The 21,779-nt window shown below is 38.5% G+C and overlaps 3 protein-coding genes across 3 annotated transcripts; all 3 read left to right on the top strand.

Moving 5' to 3' along the window:
- The first annotated feature begins 200 nt into the window (after positions 1–200).
- On the top strand, positions 201–2,348 carry LOC146489025 (uncharacterized). The gene has a single exon (XM_085111164.1). It carries the CDS (start codon positions 1,232–1,234, stop codon positions 2,294–2,296), a length of 1,065 nt encoding a protein of 354 aa, XP_084967290.1. The 5' UTR covers positions 201–1,231; the 3' UTR covers positions 2,297–2,348.
- Positions 2,349–14,368: 12,020 nt separating this feature from the next.
- LOC146489026 (nociceptin receptor-like) lies at positions 14,369–16,555 on the top strand. The gene has a single exon (XM_085105489.1). The coding sequence runs from the start codon at positions 15,084–15,086 to the stop codon at positions 16,287–16,289; it is 1,206 nt and encodes a 401-aa protein (XP_084961615.1). The 5' UTR covers positions 14,369–15,083; the 3' UTR covers positions 16,290–16,555.
- A 1,500-nt stretch (positions 16,556–18,055) lies between these two features.
- LOC146489027 (nociceptin receptor-like) lies at positions 18,056–21,464 on the top strand. The gene has a single exon (XM_085105482.1). It carries the CDS (start codon positions 20,045–20,047, stop codon positions 21,251–21,253), a length of 1,209 nt encoding a protein of 402 aa, XP_084961608.1. The 5' UTR covers positions 18,056–20,044; the 3' UTR covers positions 21,254–21,464.
- The last annotated feature ends 315 nt before the right edge of the window (positions 21,465–21,779 follow it).

A 21,779-nucleotide genomic window follows, 5' to 3' on the forward strand; every position in this document is an offset into this window, starting at 1 on the left:
CTTAGCGTGCAATTACCGTTGGAAGGTATTGCTCCATAGCTAGTTTTATTTAGTTTTTTTGTCTTTACTGATTTAATCAGCGTACTAGAACGACATTGCAAAAACGGTTTTCGATGGAGTATCGAATACCCGTTTCTTTGGTTTTGCGCTTTGACACGCTAAGTGACCTCCAAAAAAAATCGCCCCACTTACTTACATAGAACGCGAATTACTTAGTCGCGTGTGTACAAGAACATGATAGAGCATTACTAGAGCATAAATAACGCCATCATATCTCACGTCTTTATCATGGTTCCTATGCCGTTGTGACACCTTTGGAGTCCATCTGAGTACACAAGCAATGCTCAAACTCACGTTTATTGTTTTCTTGGACGTTATTTTAAACTAGAGTAGTACATTAGATATCAGAGCAAACTCCCTTATTTTATAAACTTCAGGCGGCAAAGATTGGAAATTCAATTTATGTCCTCACACAAAAATAGTTCATCTGTATGGCCTGTTATCGCTGTTGTAGGGATTAATTTAATGCGTGTGATTTGTGTTCATTAGAGAAGTAACTGCTAACGAATTGAACTTGTAGTTGACGTCTCAATCAATAAAGCAACACTGTTGGAGATTTATTTTTCTGTAGTATTGATCACACCAGTTATAATCGTTGTTTATTTTTTATCCTCTCGAAAATATTGTTAAAGGTCAGAAAAGGAACTTAGTTGCCCCCTCAGTTAGAATCCTTGTCGTAAAACTTGACACGACATTTTAATATTTCAATAATTTAAAAATCGTGCATTAAATCAGTATAGACTGCGAAAAGTGTTCATGATTTATTTAACATCATCGACAGCATGAACCTTGACTGATTAATGAGAAAATATTAACGACCCACGGTTATTGCACTACTGACTGTTTTCCTCTTTCATTATCTTTCTACTTTCCGCCGTTTTACATCAGTGGAGTACATGGTTTGTTAGCGGATTTGTTTGCTGATATACGACCCCTTTTATTTCGTTTCTAAATGACTGGATTGATTTTCAAACAACTTGATTCTTATGCCGCGTACGTGCTTCAAAAGCGTCAATTTGCCCTAATTAAAATAATGGTGGGTCATTATCTATGACTGGAACACCCTCGCACAAGATCCGGAATTGATTACCATTAAAAAGCGAATGTGACATAATAACAAAAGGAAATACACCTGCGAAAATTATTGTTTTTCGTTGACATTCGACCATCCATGCAAAACTGTTTGGCAGATCTAATATCAGATAGTTTAAAAAGTTGTTTTACAAGTCGAGTTACGGTCGAACTTACGTCCATCGAAATGAACAACACCAACCTTAGTTTGGGAAATTCTACGAAGCTGAATGACCGAGCAGACCGCGGGTGCTTCTACTTGACTCGATTTCTAGTTTATCCCGAAGAGCCACTGGATATTATGTACACTATTAATTGTACACTCAATGCCATCTTGTCTATAGCAGCTATCGTAGGGAACACCTCCATTCTGTGGGCCTTAAAAAGGTGTTCATCAACTCTTCGTCCGCCCTCGAGAGCTCTATTGTCCAACCTAGCACTCTCTGATCTTGCCGTTGGACTTTTTGTTCAGCCATTGTACGTCGTTTACAAGGCCGCCGAGATGAACGATAACTTTCAGCTGTTTTGTTTCGCCGGGATAGGATTTCACTTGTCAGCCAATGTCTTTCAAGCCGTTTCCTTCCTAACAGTGACCGCTATTGCGTTAGATAGGCTTCTTGCGTTTTATCTAAAGAAGACATACAATGCGAGGATCTCTTTAACGCGCATCAAGTTTTTGTTGTTTCTTCTGTGGTCTTCAACAAGTCTCTGGGTGGTCACATGGTTCAACAATATCAGACTTTATCAAGTCTTCAACATAGCAGCGGTTTCTGTATGTCTCGTTGTCTGTGCTTCGGCTTACATAACGCTTCAGCTTCGCCTGCGTAAGCTTCAGACTGCGATAGTGTCTCGGATACAGATTCAGGACAATGAACTTCAAATAAGCGTGAGCACACACTCTCCACATCTGCAAATGTATCGCAAATCCGTAATAACCATGTTTTATATTTACATTCTTCTAATTCTGTGTTATACACCATATTGGTCAATGTTCATAGTTGTTCAACTGACCGGCAGGGATTCAACAAAAATCGCGGCTCTGAGTTTTTCAATAACAGTGTTGTTTGCCAACGCGAGCCTCAACCCATTCCTTTATTGTTGGCGAATTCATGAGATTCGCCACGAAATTTTAACCGCGTTGTCTAACATATTCCGTCGAAAATAAAATTAATTAGAAATTACTCTCCTGTAATAAAATAGACCACTTTCTTTGGTTCCTCTTCGTGGGTTAAAGCTCAGGATTTGATTTTTCTTTCTTTTTTTTTTCTCTATATTTTTTTGGCTGGTCAGTAACAAAAAATAAAACCAACAAAGTTTTAGAACAACTCAGATCCTCTGTTTTTTTTTTTTGTTGTTGTTGTTGTCGTTGTTTTGTTTTTTGTTTTGTGTTTTCTTTTGTTGTTGTTGTTGTTTTTAATAATGGCTTAATTTTAGGTGTCAACCAACAAGGACAAAATTAAGAGCCCCATGACAGGGTGTACGAGTTCTGTAAGAATGGAAGGCTGTATGTTTTGAGGAACAAATCTAAAAGAAAATGTAAATATGAAACTATACACCATATCTGTAGAATAAATTGATGAATAAATAGCTAAAACTTCAATTTCAATTGAAAATAAAACGACTCCTCAATATAAATTAGCTATTTAATTAACAAAAATGTAAAGCTGGGATTTCATGGTAAATTATTTGACAGCTGCTTGCTGTAAAAGGAAATAAAACTGCATTACCTTCAATTTACACTTCAAAGTTGCAACTATACCAAGCTTGGAATTAATCAGCCCGAAATTGAGTGAGAACATTTCGCGGACCAAGTTTTCAACTGTCCCTTGGCAATTCCCATGCTAGTCCTTATTCAGGTCCCGAGCCTAAATAAGAGAACCAGGATACGTAGAATAGGAACACTACACTGTGTATGATAGTATGTGTATTAAAGAATCAGTTTTGGGATTTTGGAACGCACATTAACTCAGACAAATACAATAAAATCTGCAAATTCCACAGCGACAAACCGATGAGTGGTGCCGGATCACTTGTAGACCTAGTTCAGCAAATTATTTCAAATATAAAATACTGACGTCAGACTGATCCTAACGGCGCAGGTGGAGAACTTCCCTCGAGGAAGGTTTGTATTGAAATATCAGGCAGAAAATCCTTTAAAAAAAATATTTCAGTTATTCTAGCCTTTGTTGTTTGTTCCTATCAAGTTAGCCACCTACGCCGTTAGAATCAATCTGCCGTCAGTATTTTGTACATTAAGGTGGCCGAATACAGTTTTTTAGTGTACAGGTGTTAGAAAACGTTATTTGGAAACTATGTATTTCTGGACGCTCAAAATTGGTATGGTGTAAGACCAACTAAGAGACAATGTATTTCCGTACGTCTTGTTGAGCGAAGTACCGTTTCCATGGCAACGCAGCAAACTATAAAACGTCCATAAAAAGTAGGTTTCCGATATTTTTAGAAAATGTACTCATTAGATTTTTTCCATTTTTTGTATCCGGAACAACTCACAAAACACTGACACAGTTGCACTATTTTCATGCAATTTTGACAGAGAGATCTCCTGCAAATATTGATTTTGCATTTTAATGTTTTGTGAAGATACCCTCTGTTAGATTTAGGTTTCTCTTTGTAGGCGAGTTACGCTTTTAGGGAACTATTTTCATGCCAAATTGCAGGGAATTCTAATGAGCGGTTCCTTAGAAAACAGTTCATTTCCACGAAAACAACCAGTCGCAATTTTTTGGTCAAATGCGCATGCGTGGTTTAATTTGGGTTTCATGGCAAAGATGAAAAGCATGCGAAAGGTCTTGGTGAATGTTTTTTTTGCTCGGAAAGAAAAGAAAAAGAGTCCATAAAAGAGAAACTTAGTTATCTAGGATCAAAACTTAACTTTATTATCCATTTCATGTGAAATTGAGGGATCACTTTATCGACTGCCGTATTTGCGTACCACAACCCTAGCGCGCGCATAATAGCTTTACTTACAGAATCTGTAAAGCGCGCGCAAACTGTGTTCAGCCACCTTAACTCCGGCCCACTGACGTTTAAGGCATTAGCACTTGAGTCTCTTTACGGTGGCCAAATTACCTTTTCAGCTCCATTCATAAAACCAAACATTCGATTTCCACCCCACCCCCCCCCCCCCCACCCCCCCACCGACGCAGAAACACAGTTTTTTTTTTTTTAGAAACTAACCCCCTTAATCCTGTTGAAGCTGGGCCTTCGTTGCAAAAAATACTGTTTCTTTTAAGGTTGGTAAGTTGGTCAGATGGCGTCATCAACCGTCATATTAGATCCGTCATGCATCTGGGATTTCTCGATGTCACCAAAACCACACAAAAGAGTTAAGATTGGTAAAAATTAACCAATAAATAAGATAATGTAAAACTATAAAGGTTAGTAAATAAACTTACACTTTCTCACCAAAAGGTACCAAAAAATCCAAATATGGAAAAAAAACGTGCACTGTCGAGATCTTGTTACAAGGGAAACGAAAATGTCACGCTTGCTTCAGTATATTACCGAAAAATAGTAGGAATATTCAAAATCAACACGACGTTGAATTGGGTTAAGGGACTACATTTCAAACTTTGATGTACTTAAGGACTGTGCCTACTTTTGTCACTGCGCATACGTTCTGCGCATCTTTAGATACTCGCGTATCCTATGGGTAGTGCCTACTAAAACAGGGATATTTTTGCGCGGTTTAAAACTATGCGTAGAAAGAAGAACGTAGCAAGTGCCCTTGGTATCAAAAAAGAAAATTGGCGGTAACCATGCATTTTTTAGAGATAATAAAGCTTCAATATGAAAAAAAAAAACCATCCATTGGTTTGTATCTTACCGCTTTTTAAAATTATTGTTGCTTAATTATCTCTGAAAATGCGTGGTTACCCCTAATTTTCATTTTGAGTTCCAATAGTTCCTTTCTAAAAATTTACTGTTCCCGCATAGTCATAAACCGCGCAAAAATACTTTTGTATTACACGTAGTAGGCATCGACCTTTTAAGAACGATGCCGACAAGCTAATAGTTTTGGTGATCCTTCGCTTCATCTGCTTATAATCTTGGGAATTCAGGTTTTAAGGATGCATAGACTTAACACAGCAATGCAATATGGGAAACACTCCCTCAGGCGGTTTGACCTCTTTTTTCGGTCAAGTAATGAATCAATATTTTTTTAATGGCTTTGTTAAACTCTAACATCATGTTCCTCTTCTCTAATTAATTAAACTTCTGTCTTGTGTATACCTAGAATTAGAAATGTTTATTATATATTTAGCAGTGAATATTTAAACAACCCTTTGTTGACGTAAGTCTGACTATGCTTTTCTGGAATATCCTGCCTTCTCATTCTTGTTTGCATAAAGACAACATAAACTCCGCCGGATGTAAAAAATGTGAAAGCCTCGTACACGTACATTGGATTGTAGGTATTCTCTAATACCAACATTCAAACAAGCCCTTGTTAACCACTGTTCTGTCTGTTTGTTTGCTTTTTTTCAGTCTTGAAAACATTCTGCCCACTCCTTAAGTTATGCACACTATATGTAAACTTGGACGTCGAATCTATACACTATTTATTTGCATAGACAAACATTTCCGCTGCAGAGGCGGTAAGTTCGATAGCCAGCGTATTGTGACCAGCGTGGGAAAAATACCGTCTTCAAGATCAGCGAAATGTTTTCAGCCTATTTGGCTACAACCATTACTTCCTTAATTACTAGCGAGAAAAGAGGTTCAATAAAAGCGGTATAACTTATGCCTTCTCTATTCCTTATATCTAGTGCACTGTTGTCGATCACATAAAAAAAACCCCTTTAATTCCTCTTGTCGCGCTTCAAATACAAGCCCTCTAATAAATTCTTATAAAAGTAAATATATTGTCCATTTTTAATGGAATGATTCACAGAAGAACAGTGACAGATCCCAAAACAGCCAGCTTTCGTAAACTTAATGACTAACACATTTGGGAGGACTAAATTGTATTTGTTAGGTAACTCTTGCCAGCCGCACCTTGTCCATACAAAAGGAGTTTCTAAAAATACCAAGGCGTCCAGGTCACGAGGAAGTCAATATCGAAAGAAGTCTAGAAAGTCCAGCAATAGATTGTGTTCACTTTCAAGTTGGCAAAAGACATCGTACATTCGGCTCTACAAACCTCAAGAAAAAAGGGCCCGTTCAACTTGTGTAATTTATGCACAGGTATAAAGCGCTGTGCCGCTTCTGTCATGAAGCCATTCAGACATGCAACCTCCTCCAATCACAGGTCTTCCCACAGGACCCGGTATTCTAGTCGGACAGGCACTGGCATCTGCTCTGTCGCTTTTACCGCCGTTTATCTTCTCTGCCATGATATTTATCCATTCTTCAAGCTCTGCTTCATCTTCTTGTTCTATAATGCTTCTGCTATTTTCTTGTGATTCCGATTCTTCCTTGCTTGTAAACAAAATTACAATTTCTAGAAGAAATATGTCATCCATAAATTCATCAGCATACAGACGGTTCAACAGACAAATGATCTTTTGTTGCTTTTCACCGCTTAATTCATTTGCGGGCGGCTTGGCCGAAATATCTGAAATGTGCCCATGTTTTCTCGGGTGGAAGGATCTAGCTGATTCTTCTTGCCAGTTTCCACCAGTCATCGCTATTAATGCCGATGAAGAAACCTCAGAGTTGCTTTCTAGACTTGTGGCCTTGCCGCATTCTTCCCACAACACTGTCCCACCATGGTACGATCGAGCAATCACTGAATTATCGCAATCAAAAGCGCCATATTTGCTTGCTGCTGATGAAGTTAACTCGTGCTTCTGAAATCTTCTGCGAAAGGTTGGACATCTTGCAAATAGTCTCTTCATGTTGCGAGCTGTGCACTGACTTACGCAATGTTGTGAACGGATGCAAAGTTCTAATATGTCCTTGCATGCTCACAATAAGGTTGGCGTATTCATTGTACCATTGCGAAATTATATGCATTGCGATTCAGAGCAGATCTCTCGTGATTTGTTTGAATATACGCTATGTTTACAATAAGGATGGCGTATTCATTGTACCGTTACGAAACTAAGTGCATTGCATTCAGAGTTGATGTCTTGTGATGTGTTTGGATATTCGCTAATAAGTCATGTTTATTAACTGATCTTATGTCAAAACTAAGGACAAACCTCTCTGTTCGAGAGTTGCTTTCAATAGAATAGAAAATTATCTACCTATAGAAGCAAGCCATGGATAAACTACAAGAGTAAAACAATGTCTTCGCAGTTGTAGTGTTCACATTTCTGCTAGTAACGTGCCATTGTTTCTTTTAATTCCCTAAGAGAAAACCTCATTTCAATGAATGGGTCATTCAAAGATGTTTTGTTATTCAAATCATGATTAATTGCTCGGGAAGAAAACAAAAGGAGCATTAAAATGTTGTCTGGAAATGTTTTTAGACAAGGATGGAAATTTGGCAGAAACTGTCTGTTGTTAAATCTCTAAGTTCTTTCCATTGTAACCAGTAGACAACTGATATTACAAGCTCGAGATGTAACATACAGTTACCACAAATGTGTTTTGATCAGTGCTGAATCACAATCTCGTTCCCAGAGCCCGCGTTACCCTTATCCAGCGGAACAAGCAACGAGGACCGCTGGAAAAGGGTAACTCGAGCTCTGGGTACGAGATTGGCTAAATCACCGACTTAGAAGTTCAACATCAATTTACAGTGGCTGATCCAGACCTTCAGGTGAGTCGGGGGGAGGGGTACCGAACGCTTGACTTGCTTCTGTTTGTGAAACGACGTATCTCAGCTCCGCGGTCCTACAACAGCTACGGCCCTCGATTTTGGGCCAAAAAAGCGAGGGAAGGGAGGGCTCCCTTAGATCCGACAATGAATTAGAATCATTAGGATACCTTACTGATTGTCATTTATTTTTGTTACAAATAAAATAAATATGCGACATAACTGATTTAATAAATATGCAAGCATCCTTTCTGTCCGCAAGGCCAAAGCAATGACATGAAAAAAAATTTAAATTGTTATAATGATTGCTGACCACATGTAAGAGTCTTCTGTACAGAAGGAGACAGGTATATGGAACGAAACAAAGAAAGAAAGAAGGAAACATTGTACTTTCACACTAGATTACGTTACGCGCTGTTTTTGTATATTGGTCTTTGTACACCCACCGGTACCCCCATAAAAGGTGAAAGGACTTTAGCATTAGGCCCCTCCGTATAACCTAAGACCAAACGTGTAACTAATTTTTACCACGATTGTTTCTAATCTCGCAATCTGATTGGTTAATTTTCTGTTATCGATAAGAGTCCAGACAACGCCGCTCGCGTCAATCAGCGCGCCGAAATTTTTACAGTTATTGTAAAAATTTTCTTTGACGTTGATATTCTGGTAAAAAACAAATTAAATGTGGTTTAGCGTTGTCTGCACTCTTATCGACAACGATATTCGTCACCACAGTGGTTAAAATGTTGTGGACTCACGAGGCGCAGCCGAGTTAGTCCACAACATATTTTGTCAATAAAGAAAGAAAATGACGTGTGGGCCATAGACTTCTGTGTGAATAATAAAGGAATGAACTGAAAGTTCTTTTGCCTGCTATGTTTAAGATTACCTTTTAAGATTACCGGCGAAAGGTCCCGACGACAGGTTCCTTCACGTAAAATACTCATTTCAAGGCTTGAGGGACTTTGTTCATGTGACCTGTCTCTTTACGTATTTTCTTCACTTAACCAAATAAAAATAGTCCAATCGTCTTTTCTTGTCGTTCAGCGGACTAATCTGAGGGGTAGCCTGAAAGTCTCGAAACAAGTTGCTAAGACCATTCAGTGAGGAACTAATACCCCTTGGCCCACTTCTTGTTTTCAAGTAGTCACGTGAGCAGCAACGAAAGGTATCAAAACCACCGATATTCAGGCTCTCGAGTACCGATATTTTTTCGAGAAACCAATATCGGTGAATATCGAATATTTGAGAATACAATGTCGAATATTTGAGCATACAGTTTTACGGTACTGTGAGGGACAAAGTATTTCCCTTGACTTTATTTTATAACCGTTTTCCGTTTTGTGGTGGCTTTTTTGTGAACGTGCAATAAAATCATCAACACAAAGTGATCGCCAAAGGAGACCCAAGCTGCAAAGAAGGGTTCTCAGCGACGAGACAATCGTAAAGAAGTGTGAGAAACCGGGCAAGTTAAAAATTCTTTGCACACTGCCAATCACTGTGTAACGTGGTACGAAATTAGGACAGTGCTATTACATTAAATAAGTCAAACCCTTACGATATCAAAATATGTTTGAGATGACAGCCACCTGCCTGTTACCATAACAACGAAAACTATAATACTTTATTTAGAAATTTGCATATAATTTCCGCGTTTGGTACAAAAGTCTAAATAAATAAACCATAGGGCGCAAAATATTATTAACTGAAGTTGAAAATGAAAGTTTTCTTAGAGATTCCCTAATATTCTCGCCTCCAGAAAATGCAAGATATAGCGAAAGAATCTTGGCACTATTCTACGCACAAAGATTCCTTCAAATATACCGGCCTACTTATGATTGCAACTCTCGCTCAGTAAGATAATCTTTGTTGATTCATTGTTCCTTGTGTTGGGAAAATTCTACTTATAATTAGATCTCGTCTCGGTCGAACAAGCTCGATATTTATAACGAAAGTCAACTGTAAACATTAAACCACCTTGGAACTATCCTGAACTATCGGTATATAGGCAGAAATTCTTTCCCATCGCTGTTGCGTTGTCTACATATATCTTTAAAATTTCGCGTAGAAAACGACAAGTTATTATTTTGTTTCCATATGCAAATTCACGGTTTCGAGCTCTCATGAATGGTATATTCGGTTGATTTATAGCAGCTCGAGGTGGAGATATTAGAACCGTCTTCTTTCAACTCAATAGCAAACGTATACTCCGATCTGGGGTATATTTTTTACCGCGATCTGCATCCATTCAATTCCATATTTTTGCTGGCGCCGTTAACAGAACAAAGAATTATTACAAAAATTTGTTTGCAGGTGACTTCATTCAGTTTTGAATAAATCATCTTTCACAAAATAATAATTCAAATAATTCGTACTTACGGAATGAAAATTAGATCAATACTACTACAGCTGATTTTCACAAATCAACAGTATTAAAATAGGAAAAGTTCATGCTTAACGAAATTCTTATTTTAACGATCGCGCTGAAATATAAATACTGCGCATGCGTTGTTTCTTAAGTCAAAGAATCGGTACCACAAGTTAACTGGTCGCGCTACTCAATCATATAAATATCTGACAGAAATCCAACTGTATTTGAGGTCCGGACGAGGAGGGTTATCAATTCATTACTGAAACTTGGTTGCCCAAGACTTAGTCTACTTATATCCCCTCCTCACCAACTTGACCTCATCTTTTGCGCCTCCTTCATAAGAGCTATTTCATTGCAACTCGTCCTTCGTAATGAAAGCTCCCTGGACAGAGGTCTTCCGTCAATGACACAGCAACAGTACTTCATATACATGTAATACGAGTTTCACCGAACGCTTCAAGTATCGAAAGCCATCCATTCGAAGACAGCTTTAAAAATGTCAATTTGACCTACCGTTTTTTGTTTTTGTGGAGATTTGGTATTTAGAATTGGCAAAAGATTTATTTTCTGAGAAAGCGATGATTTGTCAACTACTGACGTTCTGTCACGCGGTCTACTTCTTCTTTTAATATAAGCATGAAAGTTTGGTTTTGCTAATTGAATTTCAATTTGACGAAGGTCGCGCAACTCAGTGAATTCTGTGACAATAAACTGTAAAAGATTCAATAAAGGAATAGTATTCTGTATTCTGTTCACAAAGCTTAGCCTTCTCATAAGATCGTTGACCGTGCAAGACTGAAAAGGAAACGAATCTCAAAAGAACGTGAACGATAAGGATTGAGGATGAGGAGAATTAAGAGGAAGTAAATGTTTGCACTCACTCACTCACTCCGAAGCTCGATGTCACCGTTCGCTCACGTACTCGTTTCAGGGAATTAATTCCTTTACTGTTGACAATGCATAAAGGCCAGGTCAAATGAATGCAACAAGTTGATGCAACATAGTCCAACAATGTTACATCCAACATGTTGCACTCGTTTAACCACCATGTTGCATGATATTGGATGATGTTGAAAGACGTTGATTTCCCCCCAGACATCGTCTTTGACATCGTCTTTGAGAACTTTTCTTTTGTTCTCAGGCGTGAACAACAATGTTGCATTGGTTTGGCCAGTTTGGCCACCGTGTTCAACATTGTTGATCACGCGCATACCCACTAATATAAGCTGTCCTTGTGGGTACCTCTATCCAGGGTGATGATTTATTGTTTATATTTGCCTCGCCCGTTGCCGCGTGAGTGTTCAGCTACAGTTTGTTGAACGAACAAGATTTTCAATCTCTCAATGACAAAAGCTTAAACACAAGCGATATCTCTTTAAATAGGAAGAGAAAGGGCAAAGGAGTAAGTGAAAATGTAATACAGGGAAGAGCGTGAAGATTGTCCGACGCGAAGGTCGATCGGTCTCGCGCCATTTTTTGGGCAAACCAACATGGCGCGGGTTTGTTTTCTAAGTATGCTGGGTAGATTTTGGTTCCAGACCCTTGAGTCTAAGTGTTGCATCAAACATCTTGCATTCGTTTTGCCACCTTGTTCAACGTTTTGCAACATCGTCCAGTGACAATGTTGGATTCAATAATGTTGGATGATATTGCAATATGGCCTTTGGTCGGGCCTCAAAAGCTCTCATTTGATTGTTAGCTACAAAGCTTAACAAATCACTGAAAGAAGTTAAATCAAACTGTTCTGGGTAATTTATAAATTCGTGTTTAGCGATTAGCTTTAGCCGAAGATCTCTAACAACAACCACCTGTCTCCTTATGCTGTCTCCTTGCAGTATTCAAGATCAGTTTTGATTCAGCCATGTAAACATGGTTAGAACTTACAATTGATAAAACAGGCAGCAAAAGTTACTAAGAGGAAGGGAACCGTTAGGAAACGGTACTGATCACTGCATACATTGCGTCGCAGTTTATAGGACTGTGAATTAGAGACAACTGTCTGTCTGTGTTTCTTTTCAAAGGTGTTTAATCTCTGACTTCTAATTAACGATTCTTCTTTTACTCAACAGTAATATTGTCAGCACGTCTCATGACGTCAATATTAATGTAATAAGATGTAATAAGATGGTAATATGCACCACTACTGGTTTGAAAATTGCTTCCTACGCATAGCCTTTGTTCAGATCCGACTTCCTACCTGCCAGGATCTAAACCGTTAATTATATCATCCGTCATGTCGAAGAAATGGATGTTGTTTTTTAGATTTGTTATCACAGTTGCTTTCTAGATCTCAGGACCCAATCACAAAACAAACACGTCATGCGTTGCGCATTCAACGAGTAGCAATCATACAAACTCCATCAATCATTTGAATACTTTGTTTGAACTTTGGTTCTCTATTCTGCTCTCTTTAATTAATTTTCACCTACGCCTTAAGGCCTACACGAGGTTCTTCTGTGTTTTGCATATATACAGTGGTGCAAGTTAGAATTTGGAGATCAGGGGGTTGTTGTTTGCTTCCTGTGGTTAAATCATTGGGATAGCCAACTCAGACGAGTTATTGCGTGCCAGCATAAGTACATTTTCGCAACCGGAAAAGCAAGATCATTATGAACGGTCCGTGATTTCGTTAGATATGACTCGGGGAGCTGTTTTAAATGACGGAACATCTAGCTAGAAAAATTCTTATGCCAATGTTATTAAATTGATCGCTTCCTCTTTTATTTCTGTTTGAAGGTATTCATCTTACTATTGAAGAAGGGGATGTTTTAGACTGCAAGCAGTCGTCCTGTTTCCTCAGATACTACTGCTTAAGCAGAGATGAAGAAGTTATGCAAATATGCATTACAACGCGCAGGGATTGAGGAGAGGAAGGAACTATCCTCTCGCTACGCTCACCGCTCGCGCCTCGAGTAGGATAAGAAGAAGAAGATAGCTTGCAGCCCAATGATGTTTATGAAACCAAACAAACTTAATGTCGGAATAAAGTAAAAGAGGGTAGAAAGGTCTACCCCGTCCCCTGGGCGAGCCAGCTTTTCATACATTTCCTTACAAAACGTTATCCTGTAAACCATTTTCGAAGGTAGCGTGACTAAGGTTTTTACACATAAGCACGTTGGCACTGGCACGTGCAAGTTATAAGTCCGGTTTCAGCTTTAAAACTGAGTATTGTGACTACGAGTCCTACCAAAGCAAGTAAATTTAAATAAACAATGACCAGAGTGAGTGAATTAAAGAAATAAATCAAAAAGAAAGACGCGTACTCAGTCAATATATAAGTTGGGCAACTTTCACTCGTCGTGGAACAGGGATAACTTATCTCGAGTCCACATTTGGTGAAAAAGTTGGCCCGGCAAGCGGGTGACGCATCTAGCCGGACCAACGTTAACCTTTCTCCAAATAAAGAAGCCCTTGTTCAATGCCCTTTTTATTCGTATACAAACCACAACAGAGATTTCGGGATGATTGTTAAGCAAGAGAACCATTGTGTGCACAAAAACACACAAACAAAGAAAACAAAGCATAAAAGCCGTATTCACAGTTGTGGACCTCTATCAAACAAATAAGCATCGCGTGTTTTATACCTTTAAACTTTTTAATTAGTTAACAACGTTACGAAATCAGTTCTCTACTCCAAGTTGGTCTTTCAAATTAAGTTCAAGCCGGTAATTTTGATGAGAAACTGATTGGCGCAAAGTGGTTTGAATGACCCTTGAATTGTCCCATTGCTATGGATCAAAACAAGAGCAGGTAAAGCCCACGAGAAAATTAACGCCGCGTTTCCACCTTTTTATTATTTATTAACTCATAATAAAATTTAGTATAATGAAATCTTGTCAAGATCAGATGTTAGTTGCTTTTTTAACGGCTTTGTCGTACATGCTTCCATTACCCATCTCTAAATATTGTTTCTCGTTATTTTTCGCACTTTCCCGAGCAAACTTAATCTTGCCGTGTACCAACATTAAGAGGGCAACGAGACGAGATCTGTTCTAACAAATTTGACAGGGACGGTAGTTTGACATTTTCGCACGTTCAATTCAGGGGTTCTTGCGTCAATTTAGTAATCATTCAAAAGCTCTTAAAAGACCCACGTCATGTCGCGTGAATTAATAATCGCCGCTAACTAAAGCGTGGCTGGTTTCACGCAGCTCAGCTCAGGCGAAGCTATGTTGTTAGTTCTGATCCAAAATGAATTCGACTTTCCGTACAGCTTGGAGAAAAGTCGCAGCGGCCAGGTTGCTGGTCTCGAAAAGGCTCCTTAATAGCGATATAACACATCAAAATGAATCAAACATAACAATATGGATAGCTAAACAAACCCTTAGCTGGTTACTGAGGCGAATCATTTTAAAGAAAACAATGCTGAATCATATCTAATTGGAAATGCAAAATATTAGTGAGGAATAAATAAGTTCCCACGAAGAAACTGCCCGAGAACTTTCGTGTTAAAGAAAGCCATCATAAGGCATAGTGTGAATTTACTGTGCAGTAACTGATAAATAGGACTGGCTGTCGCCGAGTTGTTGGCATTTTTTTTTTAAGGAGGATATAACGTGAGCGTCCACTATAATCGAATTCAATGATGCTTCGCTTCCCGCCGGATAGACTACTTCGTAGGAGGATGATTGGATCAATAGAGATAACCCATGAACTTTCACGCTGTCTGCTGACTTCGTGGTTGGGCGATTTTTCATTTACGTAAGATTCAGAATTTGTAAAGTGATTCTTAAAACTTTCACGTTCAGTTCACTTTGGATGCGCTGAGCACAGTATTTACATCTAGACGCTTTGCTAAGTTTGGTCTTAATATACTGAACTGGCACCCGTCGACAAAGAACTCGACAAATAACAATGCACCTGTCTACAGACGAACCTACAACGTTCATCTTTTCATTATCAACTCTCACGAACTCCACAATGGGACCTCACGTAGATGAACTGCCTGCCTGGGTTAACCACTATGGATTTATCTTGTATTTAATACTCCTCGTGTTCACAGTCCTCGTGAATACGGCCATTTTGTTTGTGTTTTGGCGAGTGAAAGAGTTACGAAATGTCACGAACAATTTACTCTGCAACATGGTCGCAGCGGACTTGTTATTTGCGTTGCAAACTCCTTTGGAAGCAACGTCCATTTTACAAGGTCGCTGGAACTTAGGAGAAGGACCTTGCAAGTTCCACCGTTATCTCCTACACGTATTTTATTATGTGGTTATATTAAGCCTTACAGTTGTCAGCATCGAGAGATACTTAGCAATATGCAAACCCTTGCGATTCAAAACTCATGAAATTAAGTTCCAGTGTGGGAGACTTATCCTTGCGGTTTGGATCGCCTCTTTGATATTTTCAGTGCCGGAATTGTTCCTCGGTGTGGTTGAGAAGTCGAACGGCAAACTTGTCTGCAGGGAGGAGCGTCCAGATGACTATCTAACAGTCTTTCTTGCTTATCACTTGCCGATGTTTGCTGTCTTGTATTTTGTGCCAATTGTAGTTATGACTTTCACCTACGCAAAAGTTCAAAAGCAGCTGTACGATGTCGTAAAGAGGTATCGCCAGAGATCTCGTTTTGACATTTGTGGTGCGATGAAAATGCGCAGAAGTATTATTCGAATGCTTCTTGTCGTTGTTATAGTGTTTGTCCTATGTTTAACACCTCTGACATTTATGGAACTGTTACATGTTACACCAGTTATGGACCACTATGACCCTTTTGGTGTTCTTGTTTTCTGTGTAGACATGTTAGCGTTTCTGCATGCTCTCTTAAATCCTTTGGTAAGTTCATTTTTTAGCAAGGAATTCAGGAAGGCTGCGAAAAGAGCCTTTTCTTGTCCTAAGAAACTCGAAATGTGCAAAGTCAAAGAGAATGAGAAGATGAATAATGACAAACTGCAAGGAATCACACAGAACGGAGTGAATAAGAGCACAATTGAACTGAACGAGCAAAGCAACAAAGCTGAAAATGGACCAAAACAAGGTGGAGGTTTTGTCAATAAAAGAGCAATATTGTCATTTGAAACTCTCACAGAAACGACGGATCTGCCGAAGGAAGAAGAATGAAGTGCTCTGTCCCATAAGCCAATACCAGGGCGCAGTTTTCATTAAGAATATATGATATCATATTTTGTAAAGTTTTTATCTCATTTGATGCGATCTTAGTAAGGTCCGAGTAGCTTTATATCTAACACTTGCAGGTGCCTTAAGAAGGAAACAGCCCAGGTTTTGAAGTAAGCTTAACAGTGAGGATTTTATTGTCATTCTGTAACGGAAGGCGTTTAAATTAAAAGTTGTGCAAATTGACTTACTGAGCTTGCATTGGACGATGAGGCGCCTACAAAATGTTACATCCTTCGTCTCTGCGTCTCCTAGTTGTGTTTGTAATGTTTTGTGAAAATACTTTTGAGAAATACTATCACTAATGGTAACGCGCGGCTCTTTCTGAAATCTTATTTTTAACTCCACATTCAAAACGGTGGTCACTTTGATTTGCGTGATCCCGGTCTCGGAAAGGGGTAGAATTTAATTAACACCGTTGGTTTTCCCAGAATGTATTGATCACTTTTTAACTAATTTTGGTGGAAAGTGTTGCCGCTCCTATTTACAGGATTGTTCAGATGGTTAGTTTTATTTAGAATAGTCGAAGAGCAGCGGTAAAACGTTAGAACAAACTACGATGTACAGTAAATGGTTTCCTTTTTCTTGACCTGTTTTAGCGTATTAAAAACGGGCACTGGAACTGGCTGAAAAGAGAAACATTGATGAAAATTCAAGTTTCTGTATAACGCGTGGGGTTACTCTACAAGCAGGGCCTATATGTGGGGAGGGAAAGGGCCTCAAAATATCGATTATTTTACCTGGGCTTATGCGCTACGCGCTTATGCGGTCTCAGCAAGAGTTTTTCGCCATCTTTCATCGGAAACTTTCTTTTCTTAGGACCAGTTTTCTTCTTAGTTTTCAACCACGGACTCTTTTCTTTCTTATATTTCGCCATACACGGTACGCAAAACGAACACAAGCGAAAACTTGGTGTGAATAAATCACAAGTTGCAAACGTAAACAAAAGGAAGAGAGGCGACATGAAATGAACGACTCCGGATGTTTTACCGCGAAAAACATCAAAGGAAGCCCTGACGCTGACACATTTTAATTGGCTTATAGCACTCTGGCGGGTCATACAATTTCATTTGAAAAACTTTCTTGTTGATAATTTGTGCACGCCTCAAGATTTGTAACTATTATTATTATTATTATTATTATTATTATTATTATTATTATAATTATTATTATTATTATTATTATTATTATTATTTTGAAAATGAAGCGAGACTAAAAATGTTTAATTTGACCTCAAATTTTTTTTGGCAAAAAAACGACTCTCGAAGGTATCCGGTAACTCTAACTCAACAAATTGGTGAAGAAATAGAGGTTTCTAAAGAAATCGCGCCAAGTCACCGCTAAAACAAAACATCACTTGGCTCAAAAAGAATACAGTGACATAAAACAGAACTTAGATAAATAAAGGTACAGGTTTCCTAAAATAACAAATAGAGTTAAAAGAGCTAGGAATCCAGATTTACATGACAATAATTTAAATAACAACGTCGGAAAACACATGTTTCTTACACGCACACAACATGCAAGACACATACGTATCTACCAAACAAAATGCATAGAACTAACATTCAAAAATAGGCAGCAAATGAGAATAACGAAAATGTAAGATAAATTTTTATAGAATTAGCATTTGCTTAAAAAACCCCTTTTATTTCTTTAAACTGCCGAAATAAAAGAAGACGGTTTTATGTGTTTACCGAGACATGACGATTCCAAACTTTTGGCTCTTGGAAATATTCCATAAATAGTTCTTGGTCGGGGCATATAATATGACTGATTTGCTGGACTCCTAGTATTATAGTTGAGAATATCTTCTACTGGACTAAATAAAGCTCTAAAAGAAAAACGTAATAATCGAGTTAAGGTAATGAGTCCAAAGTCCTGTTTTCTGTTGTCAAACCGGTTTTTGTAGCGCATGCATAAAGTGCACATGTACAAAGTGACACGGTAACTTTGAACATTCATAACTTTTTTCGTTAATATCAAACTTTGTGCCTGAAATTTTTATTGCCTGTCTCATTTCTCTGTCCATTTCTGTTAAAAAAAAAATAAATTGAAAGCTAATTTGTGACGTAAGTGCGTGCGTTGTTTTTGGTTTCTCTTTCCACGCGTTTTTATTAACAAGCTAGTTTAAAAGGAAGTCTGTTCATACAAGCTTATAGTTTCCTTAGACTTCTTTGTTACGTTTATCGTGATATGTAATTGACTACGATTTCTGTTCAACCTGATATATAAGCTCTGTTTGTGTAGGTGACTAAACAAAATAAAAATAAATAAATAAGTGATAATAGTTCATCGTTCACGTGACTTGACAAGTATTGTGACAGCTATTCTTTTTCCAAATTTGGAAATTTCCCTCTCAATTTAACCTTGATACTTCAAATACATTTTAGCGACTTTGTCATTGGCTTTAGTTACTTCAAAGTCAATTTGGGCGGTTTTTTACATTTTTTTAGATAAATTGAGAAATCCAATAGGGCGATCCAAGATATCGGCTGCGAAAAAAAAGACGTAATTTTCACGTGATATGAGTCATCGCCCAATTTTGCTGGGCTCAACGGAAATAGCCTTCGGCATACTATTCAAGTTCCATTATCATAGCACGGGCTAAGGAAGTAATAAAAATCACAGGTCAAATAAGATTAATGTATTACGGCCTAAGTGGCAATTTTACTTAGTCACCCTCAAACAGACCTGGCCTAATTTAAATCATTTGCTGGTGATCAGTTCTGCTAGCTATCATTTATTATTATAATCGTAATTTCTCGCTTAATTGCTGTTTTCCTTAACCAATATGGCTTGCTTTCAAAATTTACACAACGTGAAAAGTTTATGCATTTTACATGGCTAGGAAAGCAGAATGTGAGGGCTCTGCACATGATTATTACGACTGAGTGACGGAACCCAAAATATCGAAAAGAAGGGGGGGTTCAAACCCTGAGAACCTGACCGCAGTGAATCTGTAAGCTAACATCTGTTAGCTAAAGCTAACATACAGTAAAAAGGAAAGAATGCAATAGAAAAATTTGTTATAAAAATAATGAAACTTTCCTTTTCAGCTCACAAAATAGTTACGACTGCCAGGTTACTGGTCTCGAAAGGGCACTTCAACAGCGACATTACACGGCAAAATGGAAACAGAACAATACCGTACACGTAGCTTTGCTGGTTACTGGGGTGAAACGTAATAACGAAAACAATGCTAGCTGAGTCATGCCTACTTGAAAATGCAAAATATTATTTAAGAATCAATTATTCTGGCAAGCACAGACAGCGTGATAACATTTTTAGAGGAAGGCATTCGAACTCACGGTGTGTTCTTGATTTAAATTACTGACAGGAGTTGACAGTCACCGAGTTGGCTTTTTTTCGACCGTAGAACGAAAGTGAGCTTACTTGAGCTCGATGGTGCATTGGTTTGCTCCGAATAGATGACTCCGTAGGACCGTGATTGAAACAATACAGACTGACTTGGCATAAGTTTAAATGATGTGCACTTATTTCGTGGTTGGGTGCTTATTTATTTAGCATACGCAGGATCAGAACGTTATTTCTTCGATCACTGATGAACTGAAAAGAAACTGAAAAGATCATTACCTAATACTTTGGATACAACAGAATATTTACACCGAGAGGGGTTGTGCTGTTTCGTTTAAATATACTGGGCAGCCATTTGTGAACAAAAGGCCAACCAGATAAACATGCATCCGACAAGAAATGAATCTACAACGTTCATCCTTTCATTATCAACAGTAACGCCGAACTCTACAATAGGACCTTACGTAGACGAGTTGCCTGTCTGGGTACACCACTTTGGATTCATTTTGTATTTAACACTTCTTGTGCTCGCCATCCTCGTGGACACGGCCATTTTGTTTGTGTTTTGGCGAGTGAAAGAGTTACGAAATGTCACGAACAATTTACTCTGCAACATGGTCGCAGCGGACTTATTATTTGCGTTGCAAACTCCTTTGGAAGCAATGTCAATTTTTAGCGGTGAATGGGAGATTGGAAATGGATTGTGCAGGTTCCACCGTTTTTTGTTGCATACATTTTATAACGTGGTCATATTAAGCCTGACAGTTGTCAGTATCGAAAGATACTTGGCAATATGCCATCCTTCTCGATTTCAAAGTCATGAAATTAAGTTCAAGTGCGGGAGACTTATCATTGTCGTTTGGATCGCCTCGTTGATTCTGTCTGTGCCGCAACTGTGCCTTAGTTCGGTCGAGAAGTTGAACGGCAAATTTGTCTGTATGGAAGAGCGCCCACATGAATATTTGACTGTTTTCCTTGCTTATCACTTGCCGATGTTTGCTGTCTTGTATTTTGTGCCGATTGTAGTTATGACTTTAACCTACGCAAAAGTTCAAAAGCAGCTGTACGATGTCGTAAAGAGGTATCGCCAGAGATCTCGTTTTGACGTTTGTGGTGCGATGAAAATACGCAGAAGTATTATTCGGATGCTCCTTGTCGTTGTTGTAGTGTTTGTAGTGTGTTTAACGCCTTTGACATTTATGGAACTGTTACATGTTACACCAGTCATGGACCACTATGACCCTTTAGGTGTGCTTATTTTCTGTGTAGGCATGTTAGCGTTTCTACATTCTCTGTTAAATCCTTTAGTGAGTTCATTTTTGAGCAAGGAATTCAGGAAGGCTGCGAAAAGAGCCTTTAACTGTCCTAAGAAGTTCAAACTATGCAAAATCAAACAGAAGGAGAAGAATAATAATTGCAAATTACAACAAGTGACGCAGAACGGAGTAAACAAGAGTACAGTTTGGCTGAATGGCAAAAGTGGCGAACCTGGAAATGAACTAAAACAAGATGGAAGTTTTGTCAACGAAGGAGCAACATTGTCATTCGAAACTCTTACAGAAACGACTGAACTGCCGAAGGAAGAAGAATGAAGTAACTTTGTGTCTTACACTGAGCCAATATCAGAGACCAATTTTACTGAGAATTCATGAGAGTATTATTTATAGAGTGTCTCTTCCAGTTGATGGGGTCCTAACTCGCTCATAGTTTTAACTAACAGTAACAAGCCTGGTCATGAAGTTAGTTTAACTGTTAGGATTTGTTCTCATTCTGTAACTAAAACGTTTAAATTAAAAACTAGCGCATGCGGAACTGATATTTGTATTCATCTTTTGTTGTCTGTTTTGTCAGCGAAGTCCAAGAGAAAGCAAGGTTCCCTTGCAAGATTAATCTTGCTACGCAGAGAAATTCAAAGACGTCTACTGTTCCAGAGTCTTCAATATCGACCTCTAACACGGCCTCCTTAAAATGAAATGTTCAATTAATAAAACAGTTCAGAGGCACCCAACAGCTCATTTCGGTGAAAATCCGTTCGGAAGACCTAAAACACCTCAGAAATTCGAATTAAATCTTTGAAACTAGAGAATAGCTGCGCTTCGCGCGCGAGTTCCATTTCCG

Source organism: Pavona decussata, unplaced genomic scaffold, assembly GCF_977016875.1.
Source record: "Pavona decussata unplaced genomic scaffold, jaPavDecu1.1 SCAFFOLD_6, whole genome shotgun sequence".
Taxonomy (NCBI): domain Eukaryota; kingdom Metazoa; phylum Cnidaria; class Anthozoa; order Scleractinia; family Agariciidae; genus Pavona; species Pavona decussata.

Coding starts and splice junctions, on each gene's coding strand:
- LOC146489025 (XM_085111164.1), top strand. CDS start 1,232: ATGCAAAACTGTTTGGCAGATCTAATATCAGATAGTTTAAAAAGTTGT.
- LOC146489026 (XM_085105489.1), top strand. CDS start 15,084: ATGCACCTGTCTACAGACGAACCTACAACGTTCATCTTTTCATTATCA.
- LOC146489027 (XM_085105482.1), top strand. CDS start 20,045: ATGCATCCGACAAGAAATGAATCTACAACGTTCATCCTTTCATTATCA.